Source organism: Gymnodraco acuticeps, unplaced genomic scaffold (assembly GCF_902827175.1).
Source record: "Gymnodraco acuticeps unplaced genomic scaffold, fGymAcu1.1, whole genome shotgun sequence".
Lineage (NCBI taxonomy): Eukaryota > Metazoa > Chordata > Actinopteri > Perciformes > Bathydraconidae > Gymnodraco > Gymnodraco acuticeps.
The window spans coordinates 68,834-95,015 of NW_022991716.1; the positions used below are offsets into that span (position 1 = coordinate 68,834).

General features: G+C 41.4%; 1 protein-coding gene across 1 annotated transcript; it reads left to right on the forward strand.

Moving 5' to 3' along the window:
- The first annotated feature begins 1,547 nt into the window (after positions 1-1,547).
- Positions 1,548-24,557, forward strand: ddx47 (DEAD (Asp-Glu-Ala-Asp) box polypeptide 47). Its single transcript, XM_034198958.1, is given in 13 exon segments — positions 1,548-1,764; positions 1,767-1,849; positions 2,612-2,705; positions 6,706-6,894; positions 9,767-9,838; positions 10,862-10,980; positions 11,954-12,025; positions 12,154-12,270; positions 12,367-12,513; positions 14,068-14,205; positions 21,910-21,980; positions 22,383-22,512; positions 24,190-24,557. Coding segments are annotated over 13 exon segments (1,560 nt in total). The 5' UTR covers positions 1,548-1,649; the 3' UTR covers positions 24,403-24,557.
- The last annotated feature ends 1,625 nt before the right edge of the window (positions 24,558-26,182 follow it).

Here is a 26,182-nt window from a genome sequence, read left to right on the forward strand (position 1 = left end):
GGTTAAACCCTAACCCTAACAGGTTACCTAACATGTCACCCACTGACAGGCCACAATCAACAACCTGATCAACTATGCGAAGGAGATGTGTTGCACTGCGTGAGGCAAATGGTGGTCACACCAGATACTGACTGGTTTTCGGACCCCCCCAGACCCCCCCAATAAAGCAAAACTGCACGTTTCAGAGTGGCCTTTTATTGTGACCAGCCTAAGGCACACCTGTGCAATAATCATGCTGTCTAATCAGCATCTTGATATGCCACACCTGTGAGGTGGGATGGATTATCTCGGCAAAGGAGAAGTGCTCACTATCACACATTCTTTCAGATTTGTGAACAATATTTGAGAGAAATGGTTATTTTGTGTTTATAGAAAATGTTTTAGATCTTTGAGTTCATCTCATGAAAAATGGGAGCAAAAACAAAAGTGTTGCGTTTATATTTTTGTTCAGTGTATTTGTGTTTTGTATGTTTTTAACTCTACTCTCATTAATTTGTTAAGCATCTTGAGATGACGTTGTTTTTAAAGTGTGCTATACAAATAACAGGTATTATTATATATGAATAATCTGTTGTTTTTGATCACCATCTCTTTATATACATTTTATTTTCCTTTTTTTCCTCTGTAAACGTACTTATTATGTAGCTACCCCTGATGTCAATGTTTTGCATGTATTTCTTTGAATAAAAGAGTAAAAATAATAATATAATAATAATAATAATATACATTAACAAAAACGGTGTCAACATAAATAGATTTGAAAAAACGTAATCCAAAAAAGTACTTAGGAGCACAGTATAGATGAGAGTAACACCTACGTCACTTCCGGAAAAATATTACGGCCCCGCCCACTTTTGGGGGAAACCAACGCTGTCATTTGAATGGCGGTCGATACAAATTCTGAAGTTTTTGCCAATCCGATCACATTTTTTTGAAAACCGTGGATTTTTGGATCTTCAAAGAGCTCGATTACGATGGCCAGTCAGGCAAACAATTACATTCGATCATTGGAAATCGACAATCCGTCTCGATATATGGTTAAATTAAAATCAGTAGGCGAGCCTGTAATTTCTCCAGCTGTTACTCTCATGAGCGAGGCGGAACATAATAGTTTTAACATGCCAAAAAGCTGCTGTGTCGTTTATTGCACCTCAAACATAAAAAATAATCCAGAGTTCAGTGTTTCTGAACTTCCTCTAAGAACAAAGGACAGTAGCAGAAGAGCTCTGTGGCTTCAGGCTCGATCGCCATTCAAATGACAGCGTTGTTTCCACCAAAAGTGGGCGGGGCCGTAAAGTGACGTAGATGTTACTCTCATCTATGAAAATCGATAGCCTACTGCTATATTTAACCACATATCGAGCCCGATCGTCGATTTCTAATGGCTTAATGCAATTGTTTGCCTGTCTGGCCATTGGAATCGGGCTCTTTGAAGATCCAAAAGTCTCCGGTTTTCTTACATTTCTGATCGGATTGGCACAAACTTCAGAATTTGTATTGACCGCCGTTCAACTGACAGCTTTGTTTTCCCCCAAAAGTGGGCGGAGCCGTTATTTTTGCCCGGAAGTGACGCATTTGTTACTCTCATCTATATAATAGTACTTTGATGTATAAACAACGCTGATGCATAAAAAACAACAATTCCCGCCATGCAGTGCGGCTTCAGTTTGTTTCCGCTTCTGCGCAGTAAGGACCTGACGACACGTTTGGCATCCAGCATGGCGGACGCAGTTGAGGAAAACGTGAAGCCCAAAACAGAAGAAAACCCGATGATTCGGGCAGCGAGGAGGATAACAGCCAGCCCGAGGTCGCAGAAATAGAAGTAGCACTGAAAACATTCAAAGATTTGGTACGTTTTTACACAGGAAGGAGAATGTACGGAACAAAAACAAACCGCAGTTAGCTAGCTAAGCTAAGCTAGCCTCATCGTCTCTTTAATCAGTAGAAGTACCAGAGTATTGGTCCATTTCAGAATAATATATATGATATGTTTTATAATGATTGATCATGAAAGTGTTCTCAAAGCTGGTAAAGGTGCAGCTAGTTTGAATGACTTTGTATTCTGCAGGGTAGCTGGTGGATTTACTCCAGGTGGAACTAAAGTCTGATTCAACACTTGATTAGATTTCACATCATTCATCCAGATCTGTGAAGTAACTAAAGGGATTAAATACATGTAGTGGAGTAAAAGTACACCATTTACCTCTGAACTGTAGTGGAGTAGAAGTACACAGTAGCAGAAAATGGAAATACCCAAGTAAAGTACAAGTCTCTCAAAATGTACTTGAGTAAATGTACTTAGTTACTTTACAGCTCTGCACCTATGTGATGATGCTATACTTTTGTACGGTGCATTATCGACTGTTGTGGAAGTAACCAAGTACATATACTCAATAACTGTACTTAAGTACACATTTGAGGTGTTTAAAAGGTACATTTATTTAAAAAAGTCATGTGTTTGTATATGTATTTATGTAATTGTGTTCAGACCTACTGTGTTTAGGTCCTGTCCTGTACATGTGTGTATTGTACTGTGTGAAATGTCCCTGGTGTGTGATGATGGTGTCATAGGGTACCCATGGGTCTGAATCCGGGTCATCTTTGTCCACAGGGAGTCACCGAGGTTCTCTGTGAGGCATGTGATCAGCTGGGATGGAAAACCCCCACGAAGATTCAGATAGAAGCTGTTCCTCTAGCGCTGCAGGGTGAGTGATCCGCAGTGATGGAGTACTCAGATCCTTTACTTCAGTAAAAGTAATATAGAATACTATTGTTTTAAAATAATCCACTGCAAGTCAAAGTAATTCAATTTCAATATTCAACTTCAGTGTAAGTCTCTTTCTGGACCTCGTTTATTCTGTTATTCCCACACCACACTAGGGCAACAATAACTTCCATATCTTCAAAACAAAAACAGCCGCTCTAACAGATGCAATCTACTACCAGAGCCATGTTTCTCTCATTGGTCATATGCACACTCAATGCAACAGAACATACACGTAAAGGAAATATTGAATGAATAAAGTGCAAAAGGAGTTATAGGGAAGCTGTGGCTCAGTGATATGGTGCGCTGATCTTCGGAGCACTGGTTCAATCCCCACTGCAGTCAGCATGCCTCTGTGTCCCCCGGCAAGACACTTCCAGTCTTTCTTTATGCACACATTTTTAAATTCATACAAAACACAACTCATAAAAATAATAGTGGTGCACGATAATTATCGGCCCGATATTAGTAATTATGACGTCATCCTGATAAAAGTATTAATAGCCCCGATAATATACAATATATTTTTTGGGTAAAAAAAAGAAAGAATACTGCGGTGTGGGTGGATTGAGATGAGGGGCGCTTGTTTTTCACTCGGCTCCTCCCGTTTTGCCAGTACTGTGGTATTAGTGGTTTAGGAAGAGGGGAGTTCTTCACAAATCCAGCGCGCCCTAACTCGTGCCTGGCTGTGACGTAAATGGTGTGCGGCCGTGAAGCCAGGACAGTAAACAAACATGTCGCCGGTAGTATGGGACTATTTCAAAGTTTCAGAGTTAGATAGTTCGCTTGCTATTTGTATTAACAAATGCAGAAGTTCCACGAGGAGGGAAAAAGGCAACGAGCTATAATACTTCCAACCTGATTAGTCACCTGAAACATCGCCATCGCTACGATGGTGTGTTAAAAGCGTACGAAGACGCCTGCGCTGCTAAACTAGCGGCGAATCCAAAGCCAGCTGCAAAGGCACCGAGGCTTTTACCTATCGACGAGGCTTTTGGAAAAGGCACTTTATTTGGGAAAATAAATATGGTCACTTTGAAGAGTCAAAACTGTTCTTGGCTTTGTTTTGTTCATAGTAGTAATGCTCATGTCCTTTGCTCACCACTAGTCTTTGTTTTACCACCAGGTGTGCAAAAACTACAGGTACATTTAATATATATATATTATATTATTATCGGTATCGGTCTTGAGAAGCAGGAAGTTATCGGTTTAAAAAAAAAAACAATATCGTGCATCCCTAAAACCAAATGACTTAAACCAATAAACAAGAAAAACATTTAAAACTCAAACAAATCAAAAGAAAGCAACATTTAATAATTGTCCTTTTTCCAATATACAAGTATGCAATTCAAATGTCCAATGCTCCTCCTGCACCGAAGCAAAGGACCTTCCCAACACTCTTCCAAAAAGAGTTCTGGCTTCCAGTATTAAGTGTCTGTAAGTCGCTTTGGGTAAACGCGTCAAACTAATGAGATGTGATGTCATTGTGTAAGACAGTTGCAGGAATCAGACAAACATGTTTAAGGTGAAACGCAGCGTAAAATGAAATACTGTATACGATCAAATACTGTGATAACATGTACATGTAAAGACAACTTAAACTGAACTAATGTGCATTTAAAAAAGAGGAATAGTTTTGGCGAAAACTAAAAGGTACCATGGGGTCAGATTAGAATTCTGTTTAGCATGAAACAACTAAAGGACAAGTTCAACAAGAAAGAAAGGGAAAACTATTTCTGCTAAAAAGTTAGCGATGATTGAGAGTCAGCGCTAGATGTGTGTGTCTCACACTGACTTTAATTCATGTACCTTTGCTTTTAAATGAGTGTTTTTAAATATGTTTCTTAATGTCTTTCATTTTTGTAAAGCACTTTGAATTAGGGCTGTGCAATTAATCGTATTTTAATCGCGATTACGATTATGGTTTGCGACGATTATGAAAACAGCATAATTGACAAAATACGATTATTTTGCTGGGTGCGCTTTCGCCCCTCCCTAAAAGCCCACTCGGCCACGCGGGAGTGACATGTGTTGTGAGTGTTCAGCGCAAGCGAAGATGTCAGAACAAGAGCAGCAACTAGTTAAAAAGAAGGGTCGCGGGGAGATTCCCAGTCGATCGTGAGATGTGTCTAAAAATAGAACAACAATATTCTGTTTTATCGTTAATGTCCTGTAACATAATGTTCCCGTGCCAGAATAATGCACTTGAACGCATCAAAGCTTTGTGATTGGCCGGCCTCACCCCATGTGTCCGGGCGTGGCTGGTGAGCAGTGCACTAGTTCGCTGACGTTGTCCGTGTCAACAGCATGGATGGTCAACAGGAGTGACAGTCCGCACACACACAAGACCGCAATTATGGCAGAAGCAAAAAAGCCCAACATATATAATTTTCACTCCGAGTGGGAGGATCATTATTTGTGTATCTATTCCAATTCAAAGTCCATCTGTCTCATCTGCAATGCGAGCGTGGCTTTATCGAAGAAGGGTAATTTAGGAGCGGCATTTCAAAACAGTGCACAAACGCAACGAGACGGAATTCCCTCCTAATTCTGCCCTACGCTCCAAAAGGGGAGGGGCCTGAGAGGACAGCTAAATGCACAGCAGTCCATTTTCACCAGGCCCGACAACAAGAGCTAGGCTGCTACCAGAGCATCTTATCGAGTCAGTCACGTTCTGGAGAAACACATGAAGTCTTTCGAAGACGGCGAAGTTATGAAAGAAGCTTTCCTGGAGGCTGCGACGCGCTTTTGTGGGACAGTAAAAATAACAGAAGCATTTCAACAGGTTTTTGATATAATAAAAACAAAATTTAAATACCGTTATTAATCTGCTGTAAGTTTTAGTTTGTTTGAATTTATTCATGATAATTATTGTACAAAATGGTATAAGAATGCAAACATTAAGATCTGTTCTGTTTAAATTGATTATAGTCTATCAGTTCAGAAACTAGTGTTGCTTGCATCCTATTTTAAAGGCATTTCTTTTTATACTCTAATAAAATGCAACAAAAAATGGGTTTGATTCTATTAATGTTGTCTTTTTTATTGCACTGCTGCAGCAGATTCCTGAGCAGCTTCAGATCTGAGTTGTCTTATTAGGAAGCCTAATTTATACTTTTGTAGCAACACTATTTTTATATAATGGCAAAGAAAGGGTTCAGAGTCTTTTCTTTTTGTCCTGTGTCATATGTGGCAGCACTGCCACAAGTTCCTCTTCAGAGAGGGTCTTCAGTACAGGTGGCAATATCGTCACCTGCCTGCGCTCATCTCTGAAACCAGACCATGTAAACAGGCTGGTGTTTCTTGCGAACAATCTTTAAGAGATGACATGAGCAGCCCTACCAGCATTTGCCATGGTGGCCTAAACATTTTTATTTGGTCTTAAATTGTAGTTCAACATTTATTTCCTGTTACTTCTGGACCATGACGGTTGGCCAGCCTGAGTGGAATATGTTGAATATGTTTTACCAACATGTTGGCTATATGTTAAGGAGTGTTCAGTAGGTTGTGACAGTGCACTGCAACATGTTTGATTTCATTTATTTTGGTCTAATTTATTTTTATTTATCATATTAATATATGTTTAGTATGGTTTTGGAAGTGCGCTCCAACATATTTATTGATCTTGTTTATTGGTAAAATATTATTTGTTTTAAAGTTCAATAAATGGTCAATGAATAATCGTCAAAATAATCGTGATATCAATTATTGACCAAATAATCGTGATTATGATTTTTGCCATAATCACACAGCCCTACTTTGAATTGCCTTTAGTGGAATGTGCAATAAGTGAGTTAGTCAGAATGCCTTTGTCCTGCTTGCGTAAAAAGGCAATTCATATCTTAAACTTTATTTTGGATTCTCCAGCTCGCTACGGTTCTTTTCCGGGCCTGCTATCATTTTCCGGATTTGTTTTAATGTATTTATTTTTTTCTCTGCAGGGAGGGACATCATCGGCCTGGCAGAGACCGGCTCCGGTAAGACGGGTGCGTTTGCTTTGCCCATCCTGCAGTCCCTGCTGTCCTCGCCCCAGAGGCTGCACACCCTCGTCCTCACCCCCACCAGGGAGCTGGCCTTCCAGATCGCAGAGCAGTTCGAGGCCCTGGGCTCCAGCATCGGCGTGAAATGTGGTACGTGTTAATCAAAAGTGATCTGGTTTCTAATGTGTTAGAAAACTATCCCTCGTCCCCGGCTTGAGCTTCAATCTCAGGATCCATGTATCTGTGATCCTCTCCAGAATGGAAGTAGCATCACATACAGAGCATCAGCTAGTTCCTGAACAGTGTCCTTCACATGCTACTGCTACTACCACTACTACTACTAGTACAACTACTACTACTACTACTACTACTACCACCACTGCTACTACTACTAGGGGTGTAACGGTTCACAAACATTTCGGTTCGGTTTTTAGGTCACGGTTCGGTTCCGTACATTTCGGTACAGCAGAAAAAATTATCAGAAAACATAAAATATTTTTTGGGTTTTTTTAATTATTATTAAACTGTGAATATTCACTCAAATAATAGAAAATATAATCAAATAAACATTAAGGTGCAGCATTTCGATGAACTGAAATAATCTGTATTTGAACTGTACTAGCACCTGAGCAGCCAGCTTGACATTAGGACTTGCTTGTCATTGTATTTTCATGTTTTTTTAAAGAAAGATGAACTTGTCCACATTGCTTGCCGAAAGGGCAGATCTGCTCAAACTAACAATGTCTCCTGCTGTGGAGAACACCCTCTCTTGGGACAGAGTTAGCAGACACAGCCAGGTAGCGCTTTGCTAACATGGCAACATAAGGATATTTGGCGTTTGTAATAGCTTTGGCTCGGTCTGAACTCTCTGCGAGTGGTGGAGGCTTACATGCTAGCGGGAGTTGGGTTTGCACTTCAGTCTTTTTTCTTTTGGTACCGGTGATATTCACGTTCGGGTGATGCCTTTTTCAAGAGTGTGCAAGTTTAATGTATTGCCAGCCGCGCAACCAATGTTAGTTGAACAATGCCGACAAACAGCTTTGGTTCGGTCCACCTGTCTTTGTCCCTCATCCTTGTACGTAACTGCGAAACCAAAATGTTCCCAAACCGGAGACTTCAATGATGCTGGAGGATTTTCTAGCTCAACTTTATCTGCGTTCATCATTTCGACAGTTCCTCAAATTACTGACTACATTTGAACGCATCCCTGTGACCAGCTCTCATAGTATGCCTCTCGTCCAATGAATTGACTTGCTCGCTCTATGACGCGTTGAACCCAATGTGAGCAAATGACTGAATGCTGCGACGCAGCACCTGAGATTACTTCCTAAAAGTTGTTCACGTTCTCAATTTTTTACGTTTAACGTTATATTCGTTCGGTACACTTCGGTACACACCTGTACCGAACCGAAGGGCCCGTGCCGAATAATTTCGGTACGTGTACCGTTACACCCCTAACTGCTAATACTACTACTACTACTACTACCACTACTAGTACAACAACAACAACAACTACTACCACCACCACTACTACCACTACTACTACTACTACTTACTAGTGTTGTCACGATACCAACATTTTGGTTTCGATACCGATACCAAGTCAAGAATTGCGATTCCGATTCTTTTTCGATACTTTTCTTTAAAAAAGGAAAACAGTCTTAAATGTAATTATTGTGCTTTATTTCACACCAGAACCAGAACACACATTTTTAAACAATGAGAACAATAAACAAAAATAAATGACAATAATTCGTATTAAATAAAATCATCTCAAACAACTTTTTTGTTTTATAAAATATACAGTAATATAAATAATTATTGACAAAATGTATATTGCAGATGTTATCATTGCCATTAATTGCCTCGTTTGTCACAAAAATAAATGACACTGGTTTGACTTAGATCTGAGGGCGTGGGCTTGAGCATGATGTAATTATGTTATCTATCACATTCGCTAACCTGTCGGTCTTTACATTCTTAAACAGCTCTGGATTCCGGTGCTTAGCCAAGTCTGATGTGTTGGCTCCCTTGGTTTGCAGGGATCTAAAACATGTCTCACAGACGGGCCTCGTGGTGTCCGTAGGCTTGCCCTCACTGTCAGAGATATCGCTCAAATACTTCCACATTTCGCTTATGGCGTCTTTTTTGTGAACAAGCCGAGGCGCAGCGGCAGTTGCACTCCCACTTGCAGCCATGCTTCTGGTTTTCTCACATGCTCTGGCAGCTAGCGCGTGCACGAGAGAGAGGGGAGGGACTTAGAGCGTGCTTGAGAGGGGCGGGACTTAGAGCGTGCTTGAGAGGGGAGGGACTTAGAGCGTGCTTGAGAGGGGCGGGACTGCAGGCACGGCTGCAGTGCAGGGAATGGAAGCAGAGCGCTGAACACACACGGCTCTTATTAAAACGGCGCTTTCTCACCGGAGTACTTTTCCCTGTCATTCTTAAAGTACCGATACTAATGAAACGGAGGAATCGTACCGTTTTTAACGGCAGGGTATCGCGGTACCTTTCAAGTATCGGTACACCGTGCAACACTACTACTTACACAACAATTACTATTAGTACAACTAACACCACTACTACTCATACAACTATTAATACAACTGTTAGAAAACTCTCCCTGGTCCCCGGCTTGAGCTTCAACCTCAGGATCCATGTATCTGTGATCCTCTCCAGAATGGAAGTAGTCATCACATACAGAGCATCAAGTAGTTCCTGAACAGTGTCCTTCACATGCTGATATCCAAGAGAGGGAGTTACACAGTCACAAGATGGAGGAACAGAAAGCAGTATTCAATGTTTACTTCAGATTAGCTCCACGTCAGAAATGAGCATGCTTGATGTCTCTCTCCATAGAGGCTGAATCATCATGTTAATCACATAGCTATCATATGCCTCAAACAGTCCTGATGCTCTTCTAGGTAATCACACATCCTGTCATGTTCACAGCTACAGTTGGGATACCTTTGTTATCATGTTACTCTGTATCTTAATAATGATCTGTATGTTGTCTGTGTTGCAGCCGTCATAGTCGGAGGAATCGATATGATGTCCCAGTCTCTGGTGCTGGCCAAAAAACCACACATTGTTATCGGTAAGAACTTTTGAGATCAATCCTATGCCGATATTTTTGCATATTTGTCACAAACTGTCCATTTAGGGGTGTATCAAATATTGTGAAGATTCATTCATAACACTGATTCTAACATTTCAATGCTGCGCAGCTTTCTTATTTTCTTCTCGGCAGAAGTAGTGGTTGTTTTTAGGTTCCAATGGTGTTGGAGGATTGTCTCACACTTACGAGGTCCAAATATTTGCAATAAGTCCCGAGTGCTTGTGAAGTCCAAAAGTTAAAAGAATGCATCAATCTAACAACAGCGTGAATTACATTTACTTCCCACTGAACATGTACAATTCTAAACACTATTATAGTTAATAACCTGATTTGTAAAACATTTAAAAAGTCGTAGAATATATTTCCAACAACGAGTTTTTTTATTTTGTATTTTTAGGGTGTGGCGTTGGGCTGCGTACATGTTTTAGGACTTGCGATATTAAGTAGGCAAATTAACTCAAACACGTCATGTTACAATTATTTTGCTGCTTGCTACAAAAGGAAAACTAGCGCGGCTCTCATGTCAGGGACGTACCTGAGTGAGTGACAGCAAACCACCAATCACAATCAAACCTCTAAAGCAAACGGACCCGGAGATTAAAGGTAAAAACAGACGTCTGTGACTAAAATCCTTCATCCGGTTAAATATAGTTTAAAAAATACCAAGTTCAAGAAAGGATGGTTTGCGGACAAAAAAAACGGTCTTTTCTTCAATTCCTGTATTTGTTCATATCGCAGGGGAAAATATCGCAATGTCAGTTTTTCCCAATATCGTGCAGCCCTAGTGTGGCGTCATGAGATGTGTTGCGTATGTCATCATAAACGTTCATTCCAAAATCTTGATTGAAGATCCGAATGGAAAATCTTTTTATCTTTATATTAAAACCGTCGTTTAATATATTTCAGCGTGTGTGTATATCTGCTCGTGCTGATCTTGTTGGCATTATATGTTTTAGTTGTTCCCCGCATTGTGGTGGTGAAGTGAATGTAATGTCTCCACAGCCACGCCCGGGCGGCTGATCGACCACATGGAGAACACGAAGGGTTTCTCTCTGAGAGCGCTGAAGTTCCTGGTGATGGACGAGGCCGACAGAATCCTCAACATGGACTTTGAGACCGAGGTGGGTGGAAATAAACTCTGCAGAATTGTAATAACGGTGGATATTAGTTAACCGTTTGTGTGTGCTGTAGGGGTGTAACGGTATTCGTTCGGCACAAGCAGTCACACGGCGAATACGCCTTTTTTTTAACGAGGTTTAAAAAGGTCTGTCATTCAGGGCAGCATCCACTACACTATATATAATCCAGGGGGCGGTATTGCGCCTAAAAGCTGTTTGCCAGCCGCCCTTAAACAACACATGAAGAACAAGAAGAAACACAACAACAAAACGAACAAAATACAAGAAGAAGAAAAGTTAGTATGGCGATTTCAGATAACACACAGGAGCTAGAACCCACCTGCTTCTTTTAAATCAGCTGTGTGGGAACATTTCGGGTTCCCTGTGGACTACAATAACGATGGAGTGTACGAGTGGTGGATCGGACGAGGACGGTGTGTCGGCGTTGTTCTACAGTGGTGCGGTATGCTAATGGAACACGCCAAACATGCTAAATCACATCAGAAGGCATCAGCCAGATTGGCCAATCACCGGAGCCCGAAAGACAGCAGCAGTTCAGCAGCTGATCCCCCGCTGTTTTTAATAAACCAATAGACATGAGAGCCTGAGACCAAAATAAATAACGGAAGCTTTTGGCTTATTATTTATGATGTAAGATTTTCAAGACATTCTTTTTAGCTTTACAGCTTGATGACCTTTTTGTTTGACAGCCATTATAGATAATCTGGCCATCTGAGTGTGTGTGGTTTGTTTTTAACTGTTTAATACAGTTCATTATTCAAAATGTCAGAGTTCTTTATTTTTAAACTGAAACTTGCTACTGTTCAAAAATAAATAACAACAAGACTTTTTTTTGCTTTTTCTTGTTGTACCGAACCGTAACTTCTGTGAACCGTTACACCCCTAGTGTCCTGTGTGCGTATTTAGCTGTGAACGTTGCAGCAACATGAATTAAATGTCTGACTCTGAATCTCAGGTGGATAAGATCTTGAAGGTGATTCCTAGAGAGAGGCACACCTACCTGTTCTCTGCCACCATGACCAAAAAGGTAGGAAGCACTTCTCAAGTCTCCCTCTCTGTTCTCTCTGCATGTAGTGTTCTTAGTCCTTCTGGAAAACATGAAGTGGCACCAGAGCCTTTTCTCTTGCTGTGAATGTTTCTCAACTTTGGTTCCAGGTCCAAAAGCTCCAGAGAGCCGCTCTGAAGGATCCTGTGAAGTGTGCCGTGTCCACCAAATACTCCACCGTAGATAAACTGCAGCAGTACTACATCTTCATACCATCCAAGTACAAGGTAGGGCTCGTTATTCACACGCTTCAATGTTTCAAATATCTCTTCCTGTGTGCATCATGTATAATGCTGGAGTGTGTGTGTGTGTGTGTGTTGCAGGACTGTTACCTGGTGTCCATTCTGAACGAGCTGGCAGGAAACTCCTTTATGATTTTCTGCAGCACGTGTAACAACGCCCAGCGGGTGGCGCTGCTGTTGAGGAACCTCGGCATCACTGCCATCCCTCTCCACGGCCAGATGAGTCAGGTAGAGGCACACGCACACACACACACACACACACATGCCAGTGTTCATTTCGTCAACAAAAACTATGACGAAAAATGTTCGGCAACGTACTTTTTGTACACGACTAAGACGAGACGATGACGAGCTAAAAATAGATTCTTGATAATAAAAACTGACGAAATGTATATTTATTTTTCGTAGACGAGACAAAGGTGTTAAAGGTGTTAATGGTGGAATATCGGACATTCAAAATACAGGGTATTTTCCCCCAAGTGTCTTGTCTGTCAAAATGCATCTTACGTTTCTAACTTGCAATATCATTATATCCGCTCTCTTCACTCCAGAAGAGCGATCTCTCTCTCTCTGTGTGTGCGGGGGGCGGGGCCTAACTCTCTCTCCCCCTCTGTGTGCGGGGGGCGGGGCCTAACTCTCTCTCTCTCCCTCTGTGTGCGGGGGGTGGGGCCTAACTCTCTCTCTGTGTGTGCGGGGGGCGGGGCCTAACTCTCTCTCCCCCTCTGTGTGCGGGGCCTAACTCTCTCTCTCTCTCCCTCTGTGTGCGGGGGGTGGGGCCTAACTCTCTCTCTCCCTCTGTGTGCGGGGGGCGGGGCCTAACTCTCTCTCTCCCTCTGTGTGCGGGGGGCGGGGCCTAACAGACACGCTGCAGCGCCGTGCACATAGATATTTAAGAGTAGTAGTACCGTTAAAAGCCTTAACGATACCCATCCCTAGAGAGAACCCTTGAAATATTGCTTTAGGAATTTCAACACTTGATAAAGTCACCTTGATTCCAATTTCAGATTCCTGTGTTTTCCCAACTGAATTAGTTTAAAGAGAGAAAACATGTTGACTAAAAGTTGACTAAAATGTCATGTTTTTTCATCGACTAAAACTATGAAGGATAAAAAGGACTGAAATGTGACTAAAACTAATAACCATTTTCGTCGAAAGACTAAATCAAAAATAGCTGGCAAAATTAACACTGACGCACACACACACACACACACACACACACACACACACACACACTCTGAGGTTGCTTATCGAATAGTTCTTTCCCACCTAGAGAATTCAAACAGCTTTCAAAGATGCAGTAGCTACAGTGTAGATATGGTAATGAACATCTGAAGTCTCAGGCTCCTCCAACAGAGCAGCATAAATATATATATATATATATATATTCAGAACTGAATACAATAAGCTAAACGTTGCAGAGGATGTCGTGAGTGACCGAGTGAAAGCAGGAGTCAGTCTTCATGTAAATAGAATCAGATAAAGCTCTTATCAAGGTGGGCACTTGGGTACTATTTCCCTCTGTTAGGAACCTTGTTTAGCTTCACTTACTACACAGTGAGGAACCACATTGGTGCATAGTGGTGTGTCCTTTGTGTCCTTTGTGAGATGTGTACATTTTGGAATGTTTATTTTTAATCTTTAAATGTTTATTGTACAATGCCGTGTCTTTTTATGCTGCTCCAATGCAACAAAGTCTCAAATTGGGATCAATAAAGTACTTATCTTATTTAGTGATGTCAGTAGTGTATTGACCCCTTATTCACTCCCTGGTTCTCCCCTCAGAACAAACGTCTGGGATCTCTGAACAAGTTCAAGTCCAAGTCTCGCTCGGTGCTGCTGGCGACCGACGTGGCGTCCCGAGGTCTCGACATCCCTCACGTCGACTGCGTCATCAACTACGACATCCCCACACACTCCAAGGTACCTGAAGAACACACACTGATGATTTAGGAGCTGGTGTCCTTTCATTATAAAGGTCACCTATTATACAAAATCCACTTCTTCATGTCTCTTCTACCTCAACATGTGTCCCCTCTTCTTCATGTCTCTTCTACATCAACATGTGTCCCCTCTTCTCCATGTCTCTTCTACATCAACATGTGTCCCCTCTTCTTCATGTCTCTTCTACATCAACATGTGTCCCCTCTTCTTCATGTCTCTTCTTCATCAACATGTGTCCCCTCTTCTTCATGTCTCCTCTACATCAACATGTGTCCCCTCTTCTTCATGTCTCCTCTACATCAACATGTGTCCCCTCTTCTTCATGTCTCTTCTACATCAACATGTGTCCCCTCTTCTTCATGTCTCTTCTTCATCAACATGTGTCCCCTCTTCTTCATGTCTCTTCTACATCAACACGTGTCCCCTCTTCTTCATGTCTCTTCTACATCAACATGTGTCCCCTCTTCTCCATGTCTCTTCTACATCAACATGTGTCCCCTCTTCTTCATGTCTCTTCTACATCAACATGTGTCCCCTCTTCTTCATGTCTCTTCTACATCAACATGTGTCCTCTCTTCTTCATGTCTCTTCTACATCAACATGTGTCCCCTCTTCTTCATGTCTCTTCTACATCAACATGTGTCCCCTCTTCTTCATGTCTCTTCTACATCAACATGTGTCCTCTGTTCTTCATGTCTCTTCTACATCAACATGTGTCCCCTCTTCTTCATGTCTCTTCTACATCAACATGTGTCCCCTCTTCTTCATGTCTCTTCTACATCAACATGTGTCCTCTCTTCTTCATGTCTCTTCTACATCAACATGTGTCCCCTCTTCTTCACGTCTCTTCTACATCAACATGTGTCCCCTCTTCTTCACGTCTCTTCTACATCAACATGTGTCCCCTCTTCTTCATGTCTCTTCTACATCAACATGTGTCCCCTCTTCTTCATGTCTCTTCTACATCAACATGTGTCCCCTCTTCTCCATGTCTCTTCTACATCAACATGTGTCCCCTCTTCTTCATGTCTCTTCTACATCAACATGTGTCCCCTCTTCTTCATGTCTCTTCTTCATCAACATGTGTCCCCTCTTCTTCATGTCTCCTCTACATCAACATGTGTCCCCTCTTCTTCATGTCTCCTCTACATCAACATGTGTCCCCTCTTCTTCATGTCTCTTCTACATCAACATGTGTCCCCTCTTCTTCATGTCTCTTCTTCATCAACATGTGTCCCCTCTTCTTCATGTCTCCTCTACATCAACATGTGTCCCCTCTTCTTCATGTCTCCTCTACATCAACATGTGTCCCCTCTTCTTCATGTCTCTTCTACATCAACATGTGTCCCCTCTTCTTCATGTCTCTTCTACATCAACATGTGTCCCCTCTTCTTCATGTCTCTTCTACATCAACATGTGTCCCCCTCTTCTTCATGTCTCTTCTTCATCAACATGTGTCCCCTCTTCTTCATGTCTCCTCTACATCAACATGTGTCCCCTCTTCTTCATGTCTCCTCTACATCAACATGTGTCCCCTCTTCTTCATGTCTCTTCTTCATCAACATGTGTCCCCTCTTCTACATGTCTCCTCTACATCAACATGTGTCCCCTCTTCTTCATGTCTCTTCTACATCAACATGTGTCCCCTCTTCTTCATGTCTCCTCTACATCAACATGTGTCCCCTCTTCTTCATGTCTCTTCTACAATCAACATGTGTCCCCTCTTCTTCATGTCTCCTCTACATCAACATGTGTCCCCTCTTCTTCATGTCTCCTCTACATCAACATGTGTCCCCTCTTCTTCATGTCTCTTCTACATCAACATGTGTCCCCTCTTCTTCATGTCTCTTCTACATCAACATGTGTCCCCCTCTTCTTCATGTCTCTTCTACATCAACATGTGTCCCCTCTTCTTCATGTCTCTTCTACATCAACATGTGTCCCCTCTTCTTCATGTCTCTTCTACATCAACATGTGTCCCCTCTTCTTCATGTCTCTTCTACATCAACATGTGTCCCCTCTTCTTCATGTCTCTTCTACATCAACATGTGTCCCCTCTTCTTCATGTCTCTTCTACATCAACATGTGTCCCCTCTTCTCATGTCTCTTCTACATCAACATGTGTCCCCTCTTCTTCATGTCTCTTCTACATCAACATGTGTCCCCTCTTCTTCATGTCTCTTCTACATCAACATGTGTCCCCTCTTCTTCATGTCTCTTCTACATCAACACGTGTCCCCTCTTCTTCATGTCTCTTCTTCATCAACATGTGTCCCCTCTTCTTCATGTCTCCTCTACATCAACATGTGTCCCCTCTTCTTCATGTCTCCTCTACATCAACATGTGTCCCCTCTTCTTCATGTCTCTTCTACATCAACATGTGTCCCCTCTTCTTCATGTCTCTTCTACATCAACACGTGTCCCCTCTTCTTCATGTCTCTTCTTCATCAACATGTGTCCCCTCTTCTTCATGTCTCCTCTACATCAACATGTGTCCCCTCTTCTTCATGTCTCCTCTACATCAACATGTGTCCCCTCTTCTTCATGTCTCTTCTACATCAACATGTGTCCCCTCTTCTTCATGTCCTTCTTCATCACATGGTCCCCTCTTCTTATGTCTCCTCTACATCAACAAGTGTCCCCTCTTCTTCATGTCTCCTCTACATCAACATGTGTCCCCTCTTCTTCATGTCTCTCTTCATCAACATGTGTCCCCTCTTCTTCATGTCTCTTCTACATCAACATGTGTCCCCTCTTCTTCATGTCTCTTCTACATCAACATGTGTCCCCTCTTCTTCATGTCTCCTTCTACATCAACATGTTGTCCCCTCTTCTTCATGTCTCTTCTACATCAACATGTGTCCCCTCTTCTTCATGTCTCCTCTACATCAACATGTGTCCCCTCTTCTTCATGTCTCCTTCTACATCAACATGTGTCCCCTCTTCTTCATGTCTCCTTCTACATCAACATGTGTCCCCTCTTCTTCATGTCTCCTCTACATCAACATGTGTCCCCTCTTCTTCATGTCTCCTTCTACATCAACATGTGTCCCATCTTCTTCATGTCTCCTCTACATCAACATGTGTCCCCTCTTCTTCATGTCTCTTCTACATCAACATGTGTCCCCTCTTCTTCATGTCTCTTCTACATCAACATGTGTCCCCTCTTCTTCATGTCTCCTTCTACATCAACATGTGTCCCCTCTTCTTTCATGTCTCCTCTACATCAACATGTGTCCCCTCTTCTTCATGTCTCTTCTACATCAACATGTGTCCCCTCTTCTTCATGTCTCCTTCTACATCAACATGTGTCCCCTCTTCTTCATGTCTCTTCTACATCAACATGTGTCCCCTCTTCTTCATGTCTCTTCTACATCAACATGTGTCCCCTCTTCTCATGTCTCTTCTACATCAAACAGTAGTCCCCTCTTCTTCATGTCTCCTTCTACATCAACATGTGTCCCCTCTTCTTCATGTCTCTTCTACATCAACATGTGTCCCCTCTTCTTCATGTCTCTTCTACATCAACATGTGTCCCCTCTTCTTCATGTCTCTTCTACATCAACATGTGTCCCCTCTTCTTCATGTCTCTTCTACATCAACATGTGTCCCCTCTTCTTCATGTCCTCTTCTACATCAACATGTGTCCCCTCTTCTTCACGTCTCTTTCTACATCAACATGTGTCCCCTCTTCTTCATGTCTCTTTCTACATCAACATGTGTCCCCTCTTCTTCAGTCTCTTCTACATCAACATGTGTCCCCTCTTCTTCATGGTCTTTCTACATCAACATGTGTCCCCTCTTCTTCATGTCTCTTCTTACCTCAACATGTGTCCCCTCTTCTCCATGTATCCTCTCTCCCTCAACATTGTGTCCCCCTCTTCTACATGTCTCCTCTACATCAACATGTGTCCCCTCTTCTTCATGTCTCCTCTACATAAACATGTGTCCCCTCTTCTCATGTCTCTTCTACATCAACCATGGTGTCCCCTCTTCTTCATGTCTCTTCTACATCAACATGTGTCCCCTCTTCTTCATGTCTCTTCTACATCAACATGTGTCCCCTCTTCTTCATGTCTCTTCTACATCAACATGTGTCCCCTCTTCATGTCTCTTCTACATCAACATGTGTCCCCCTCTTCTTCATGTCTCTTCTACATCAACATGTGTCCCCTCTTCTTCATGTCTCTTCTACATCAGCATGTGTCCCCTCTTCTTCATGTCTCTTCTACATCAACATGTGTCCCCTCTTCTTCATGTCTCTTCTACATCAAGCATGTGTCCCCTCTTCTTCATGTCTCTTCTACATCAACATGTGTCCCCTCTTCTTCATGTCTCTTCTACATCAACATGTGTCCCCTCTTCTTCATGTCTCTTCTACATCAACATGTGTCCCCTCTTCTTCATGTCTCTTCTACATCAACATGTGTCCCCTCTTCTTCATGTCTCTTCTACATCAACATGTGTCCCCTCTTCTTCGTGTCTCTTCTACATCAACATGTGTCCCCCTCTTCTTCGTGTCTCTTCTACATCAACATGGTCCCCTCTTCTTCATGTCTCTTCTACATCAACATGTGTCCCCTCTTCTTCATGTCTCTTCTACATCAACATGTGTCCCCTCTTCTTCATGTCTCTTCTACATCAACATGTGTCCCCTCTTCTTCATGTCTCTTCTACATCAACATGTGTCCCCTCTTCTCATGTCTCTTCTACATCAAACATGTGTCCCCTCTTCTTCATGTCTCTTCTACATCAACAGTGTCCCCTCTTCTTCATGTCTCTTCTACATCAACATGTGTCCCCTCTTCTTCAGTCTCTTCTACATCAACATGTGTCCCCTCTTCTTCACGTCCTCTTCTACATCAACATGTGTCCCTCTTCTTCATGTCTCTTTTACATCAACATGTGTCCCCTCTTCTTCATGTCTCTTCTACATCAACATGTGTCCCCTCTTCTCCATGTCTCTTCTACATCAACATGTGTCCCCTCTTCTTCATGTCTCTTCTACATCAACATGTGTCCTCTCTTCATGTCTTCTTCTACATCAACATGTGTCCCTCTTCTTCATGTCCTCTTCAACATGTGTCCCCTCTTCTTCATGTCTCTTCTACATCAACATGTGTCCCCTCTTCTTCATGTCTCTTCTACATCAACATGTGTCCTCTGTTCTCATGTCTCTTCTACATCAACATGTGTCCCCTCTTCTTCATGTCTCTTCTACATCAACATGTGTCCCCTCTTCTTCATGTCTCTTCTACATCAACATGTGTCCTCTCTTCTTCATGTCTCTTCTACATCAACATGTGTCCCCTCTTCTTCACGTCTCTTCTACATCAACATGTGTCCCCTCTTCTTCACGTCTCTTCTACATCAACATGTGTCCCCTCTTCTTCATGTCTCTTCTACATCAACATGTGTCCCCTCTTCTTCACGTCTCTTCTACATCAACATGTGTCCCCTCTTCTTCATGTCTCTTCTACATCAACATGTGTCCCCTGTTCTTCATGTCTCTTCTACATCAACATGTGTCCCTTCTTCTTCATGTCTCTTCTTCATCAACATGTGTCCCCTCTTCTTCACGTCTCTTCTACATCAACATGTGTCCCTTCTTCTTCATGTCTCTTCTACATCAACATGTGTCCCCTCTTCTCCATGTCTCTTCTACATCATGTGTCCCCTCTTCTCCATGTCTCTTCTACATCAACATGTGTCCCCTCTTCTTCATGTCTCTTCTACATCAACACGTGTCCCCTCTTCTTCATGTCTCTTCTACATCAACATGTGTCCCCTCTTCTTCACGTCTCTTCTACATCAACATGTGTCCCCTCTTCTTCATGTCTCTTCTACATCAACACGTGTCCCCTCTTCTTCATGTCTCTTCTACATCAACATGTGTCCCCTCTTCTTCATGTCTCTTCTACATCAACATGTGTCCCCCTCTTCTTCATGTCTCTTCTACATCAACATGTGTCCCCTCTTCTTCATGTCTCTTCTACATCAACATGTGTCCCCTCTTCTTCATGTCTCTTCTACATCAACATGTGTCCCCTCTTCTTCATGTCTCTTCTACATCAACATGTGTCCCCTCTTCTTCATGTCTCTTCTACATCAACATGTGTCCCCTCTTCTTCATGTCTCTTCTACATCAACACGTGTCCCCTCTTCTTCATGTCTCTTCTACATCAACACGTGTCCCCTCTTCTTCATGTCTCTTCTACATCAACATGTGTCCCCTCTTCTTCACGTCTCTTCTACATCAACATGTGTCCCCCTCTTCTTCATGTCTCTTCTACATCAACACGTGTCCCCTCTTCTTCATGTCTCTTCTACATCAACATGTGTCCCCTCTTCTTCATGTCTCTTCTACATCAACATGTGTCCCCTCTTCTTCATGTCTCTTCTACATCAACATGTGTCCCCTCTTCTTCATGTCTCTTCCACATCAAACATGTGTCCCCTCTTCATCATGTCTCTTCTACATCAACATGTGTCCCCTCTTCTTCATGTCTCTTCTACATCAACATGTGTCCCCTCTTCTTCATGTCTCTTCTACATCAACATGTGTCCCCTCTTCTTCATGTCTCTTCTACATCAACACGTGTCCCCTCTTCTTTCATGTCTCTTCTACATCAACATGTGTCCCCTCTTCTTCATGTCTCTTCTACATCAACATGTGTCCCCTCTTCTTCATGTCTCCTCTACATCAACATGTGTTCCCCTCTTCTTCATGTCTCTTCTACATCAACATGTGTCCCCTCTTCTTCATGTCTCTTCTACATCAACATGTGTCCCCTCTTCTTCATGTCTCTTCTACATCAACATGTGTCCCCTCTTCTTCATGTCTCTTCTACATCAACATGTGTCCCCTCTTCCTCATGTCTCTTCTACATCAACATGTGTCCCCTCTTCTTCATGTCTCTTCTACATCAACATGTGTCCCCTCTGTGGAAAGAGACTCTGAAAGTTTCAGGAACAAAGTTTCTCTCTCTTTTTGATCCATTTCTATAAAAACCTGTCTGAAAATGAGCTGATCAGATTTTGGCCACTTTATGATGTCATAACGATGTTTTGTCTTGTGTAACCATTAGCCAATCAGCAACCAAGGTAACCCCCCCCCCCCCACACCTTATCACCTGAATCTCCTCTAGAGCTCCATTGAGTTCTTTGTAACCAAATGTCTCTCAGAGCGGCGTGGGGAGGGGCTCCTTATTTTTCATCTAAAGTAACCGACAGAGAATCAGCACTTTGGAAACAGGGCTGAAACAGAGGGGATTATGGGTAATGCTGCAATGATCTGTTTGGTGTTTCAGCCAATCAGAGACAGGCTCTGGATATATCTGAGACCTGTGATATATTGATGAAGAAGAGGACAATAGGAGACCTTTTGGAGGAGAAGCAGCGTTCAGTTATTCTGCTCCAAATATCTGGAACTAACCTGCCGGTCCGCTGCAACTCTGACTGCTTTTAAACCCAGGCTTTTCTTTTCGCCACTGTTTTTAATTGAACTATTAACGTCTCTACTGCACTACTGTAACTTTTATTCATGTCATTTCTTTTAATGTTTATTTTATTTTTCCGTTTTAATGACTGTTTTTAAATGTCTTTCATCTTTGTTTGAGTTGCCTTGTGTTGAAAGGTGCTGTATGAATAAACATGCCTTGCCTTTGATGGCTGTGTCCTCAGGACTACATCCACAGAGTGGGGCGGACAGCCAGAGCCGGGCGCTCCGGGAAATCCATCACCTTCGTCACTCAGTAAGGAACTTGGATGTGTTTTGTTACAGTATCTCGTGTTGAGGCTAAAGATGGCTCCTGTATTAATATAATGGTAAAGAAGCTGCTTTTAGTTTGTAGTCTCCTCACAAAGGGAACAAGCTTCCAGAAAACCTGAAGTCTTCACCAACGCTGAGTTAGAAACAAAACACATCTGCTTACCCAGAAGCCTTTTAACTTGTTTTAGCACCTGCTGTATTTACAATGCTGTTTTGAAACTATTCTGTATCTCTCTTATGCATGGTTTTATGAATCTGTTGTTCCATTGTGTTTATTTATTGTGTTCCTTTCCGTTGTCTTCTTATTAAGCGTTGATGTAAATGACTTTGAATTGCCTCTGTCTGAAAATGTGCCTTACCTAAAGTGACTGTTCTGTTATCTTAGATACGACGTGGAGCTTTTCCAGCGGATCGAGACCCTGATAGCGAAGAAGCTCCCGGCGTTCCCGACGCAGGAGGACGAGGTGATGATGCTGGTGGAGCGGGTCAGCGAGGCCCAGAGGTTCGCCCGGCTGGTGAGTCCGCTCTCAGAAATCACTTCAAACAGTCATTCAGACTAGCTGCACCTTTACCAGCTTTGAGAACACTTTCATGATCAATCATTATAAAACATATATATATATTATTCTGAAATGGACCAATCTGCACAACGACTACTTTTACTGTCTTTCACTATATTTTGATGAGAATACTTTTCTACTTTCACTTGAGGAACATTTTGAATGCAGGACTTTTACTGTAACAGAGTATTCCTACACTCTGGTACTTCTACTTTTACTCAAGTACAAGATCTGAGTACTTCTACTTTAACTCAAGTACAAGATCTGAGTACTTCTACTTTTACTCAAGTACAAGATCTGAGTACTTCTACTTTTACTCAAGTACGAGACCTGAGTACTTCTACTTTTACTCAAGTACAAGATCTGAGTACTTCTACTTTAACTCAAGTACGAGACCTGAGTACTTCTACTTTTACTCAAGTACAAGACCTGAGTACTTCTACTTTTACTACAAGATCTGAGTACTTCTACTTTTACTCAAGTACAAGATCCGAGTACTTCTTCTTTTACTCAAGTACAAGATCTGAGTACTTCTACTTTAACTCAAGTACAAGATCCGAGTACTTCTTCTTTTACTCAAGTACAAGATCTGAGTACTTCTACTTTTACTCAAGTACAAGATCTGAGTACTTCTACTTTCACTCAAGAACAAGATCTGAGTACTTCTACTTTTACTCAAGTACAAGACCTGAGTACTTCTACTTTTACTCAAGTACAAGATCTGAGTACTTCTACTTTTACTCAAGTACGAGACCTGAGTACTTCTACTTTTACTCAAGTACAAGATCTGAGTACTTCTACTTTAACTCAAGTACGAGACCTGAGTACTTCTACTTTTACTCAAGTACAAGACCTGAGTACTTCTACTTTTACTACAAGATCTGAGTACTTCTACTTTAACTCAAGTACGAGACCTGAGTACTTCTACTTTACTCAAGTACAAGACCTGAGTACTTCTACTTTTACTACAAGATCTGAGTACTTCTACTTTAACTCAAGTACAAGATCTGAGTACTTCTACTTTTACTCAAGTACAAGATCTGAGTACTTCTACTTTTACTCAAGTACAACATCAGAGTACTTCTACTTTGACTAAAGAACATCAGAGTACTTCTACTTTGACTAAAGAACATCAGAGTACTTCTACTTTGACTAAAGAACATCAGAGTACTTCTACTTTGACTAAAGAACATCAGAGTACTTCTACGCCCTCTGGTTGATGGGATGTTTTGTACTAGGGCTGCAACTAAACATTGTTTTCAGTGTTGATTCATTCATTCATTAATCTTTTAAAAAGATATAATGCAATGATACTATAAGTGGGTTTGTTTGTAGGCACATGGGAGTTATTGTAGTGTTTCTTCCTGTGGTATCAAAATGTTCTTGGTACTAGGAATGCAACTAAAGCATATTTCCAGTTTTGATTAATCTCTCAATAAGATTTTGATGTTTCTGAATTAATTCGATTTTGATGTTTTTCTTCTTCTGGGAACCACTTTAATAAAATATGCACGACAGATGTTTATTGTAATTTGAAAAAGTGGGTTTATTTGTAAGTACATACATGTATTTGTGTACAGAAAAAAATCCACCAAACAATAATAACTGAAAAATGAAACTGGTCTTCTTCAGGAAATGAAGGAGCAAGGCGAGAAAAGGAAACGGCCGAGAGGAGGAGACCCGGACAACGACGACACAGAACAAGCCAGCGGAGTGAGGAAGAAAGTGAGAGGAGGAGGGGATGGAGGAGGAAGAGGAAGAGGAGGAGTAGGAAGAGGAGGGGGGGATGGAGGAGGAAGCATGAAGAAGAGAGGAGCAGCAGCCTGGAGGGGGGGGGGCCGCTGAAGCCTCCTACATTAACAGACTGTAAATAACAATACGACGCTTTTTTCATCCACGGTATGTTTCCCAGCATTTAGTATGGATGCTATTTAATTACAGACGACCTGCTTCCCGTGTTATGAGATTCCCCATTTGTAATAAAATCCCTGTTAAAAACATTTAGAGTTGTGTATTATTGAGATTATTGTGTATAAAATACTGCAGTTGCAGCTTTCAGAGACAAGAGGGCGGTGTTACTGCAGGAGAAGGGAATGATGTCTCTTCATTGAGAACGGGATAAAGAGACATGGTTTTTTATAGTTACTATTCAACTAATTCAATCCATACAGAAAGAAGTAAGAATATAACTTAGTTAAAACAGGAGGGAATAAAAGATACAAAATAATCCTATTACTTAGAGCTCAAATATTGAAAAAATACTTGGAACATATAAATACACTTCAAAACGTTAAAATCAATTCAGAAATCTAAATTTGCTTTCAAGGTAAGAATTGAACGACATGTAAAGGAGCTGGTTTTAAGTCATGCAAGTTCTGATGTGATTAGATTTATTTAACATATATAATACAAACATTAAACATGAGAATTATTATACAATACAAAATGAAGCCGTGTCAAATTGATATAAAAAAACATTACTGATTCTAAGTTCATTTACAGATAACACATTGTACTGTTTAACCCTTTATATTCATGTTTAAATAGGGTTATGTGATCTGTGTGAGTACTTCTATGTCATATGTATATGTCTTTTGATATTTATATGTGAAGAACTATGAGGTAAAATAATAATATTCTGCAGCGATAATACACCTTACTACCTATTTAAAAGGCATGCAATAAACCGTTGAAATATTGATGTGTTTTGCATGCCTTTTAATTACGTTAATGCATTTCATTTAGCTGGCGCTTCTATCCAACCTACAATAAGTGCTTGATCTTTGAGGATACATATTTTAAAAAGCAAGAGTCATATACCAAACCTTCAATGGCCTGCAGCAGTACTTGCTCAAGGGCACCACGGCAGGTGGTTGTCGAAAACCCTGCTTTCACTGAGCTTTCGTTAGAAATGTTTACGCATTGTCTCTACAGCCTTTACAATGGCAGGAACTGTCCATGTATTCATTGCTTTGGGACGGCTTCATTCTTAACTCGTCTTTCTTGTAGCGGAAACAAAGTTTTCTAAGAATAACAAAGTAAATAGCATGTTTTTTAAATGGCTAAAAACGCACAGGAAAAACTGGGGTTTAACGAAAAACAAGTTGAAATAGTGGCTTTGTCTTTCAAATATGTATTGCTTTGTACTGGCTTAACTCTTCTTTCTTGTACTGGAAAAAACAATTTTTTACCATTTCACTACAACGCGAAAAAAACAACTTTGAATAGAAAACACGGTAAACCAAGGTAACAAATAGTGATGATTAAGGCACTGTTGGCGTACTGTAAAACACGCGGAAAAAACGGGTTCTAACTTAAAAACATGTCAAAATAGTGATGAATAAGGCACTGTTGGCGTACTGTAAAAAGCGCAAAAAAAACAGGTGTTTAACAAAAAAACGTGTCAAAATAGTGATTATGGCAGTGTTGGCTGTTGGCTTCCGTAAACGCCAGAAAAAAACGGGTGTTGAACTAAAAAACGTGTAAAAAATAGTTTATATATAATAATAGTTAATAATAATAATACATTGCATTTATATATCGCTTTTCCTAGTGCTCAAAGAAGCTTTACATACAAACAGAAACAGTACGAAGATGGCACGGCTTTATGGCATGGTTGGCCGTC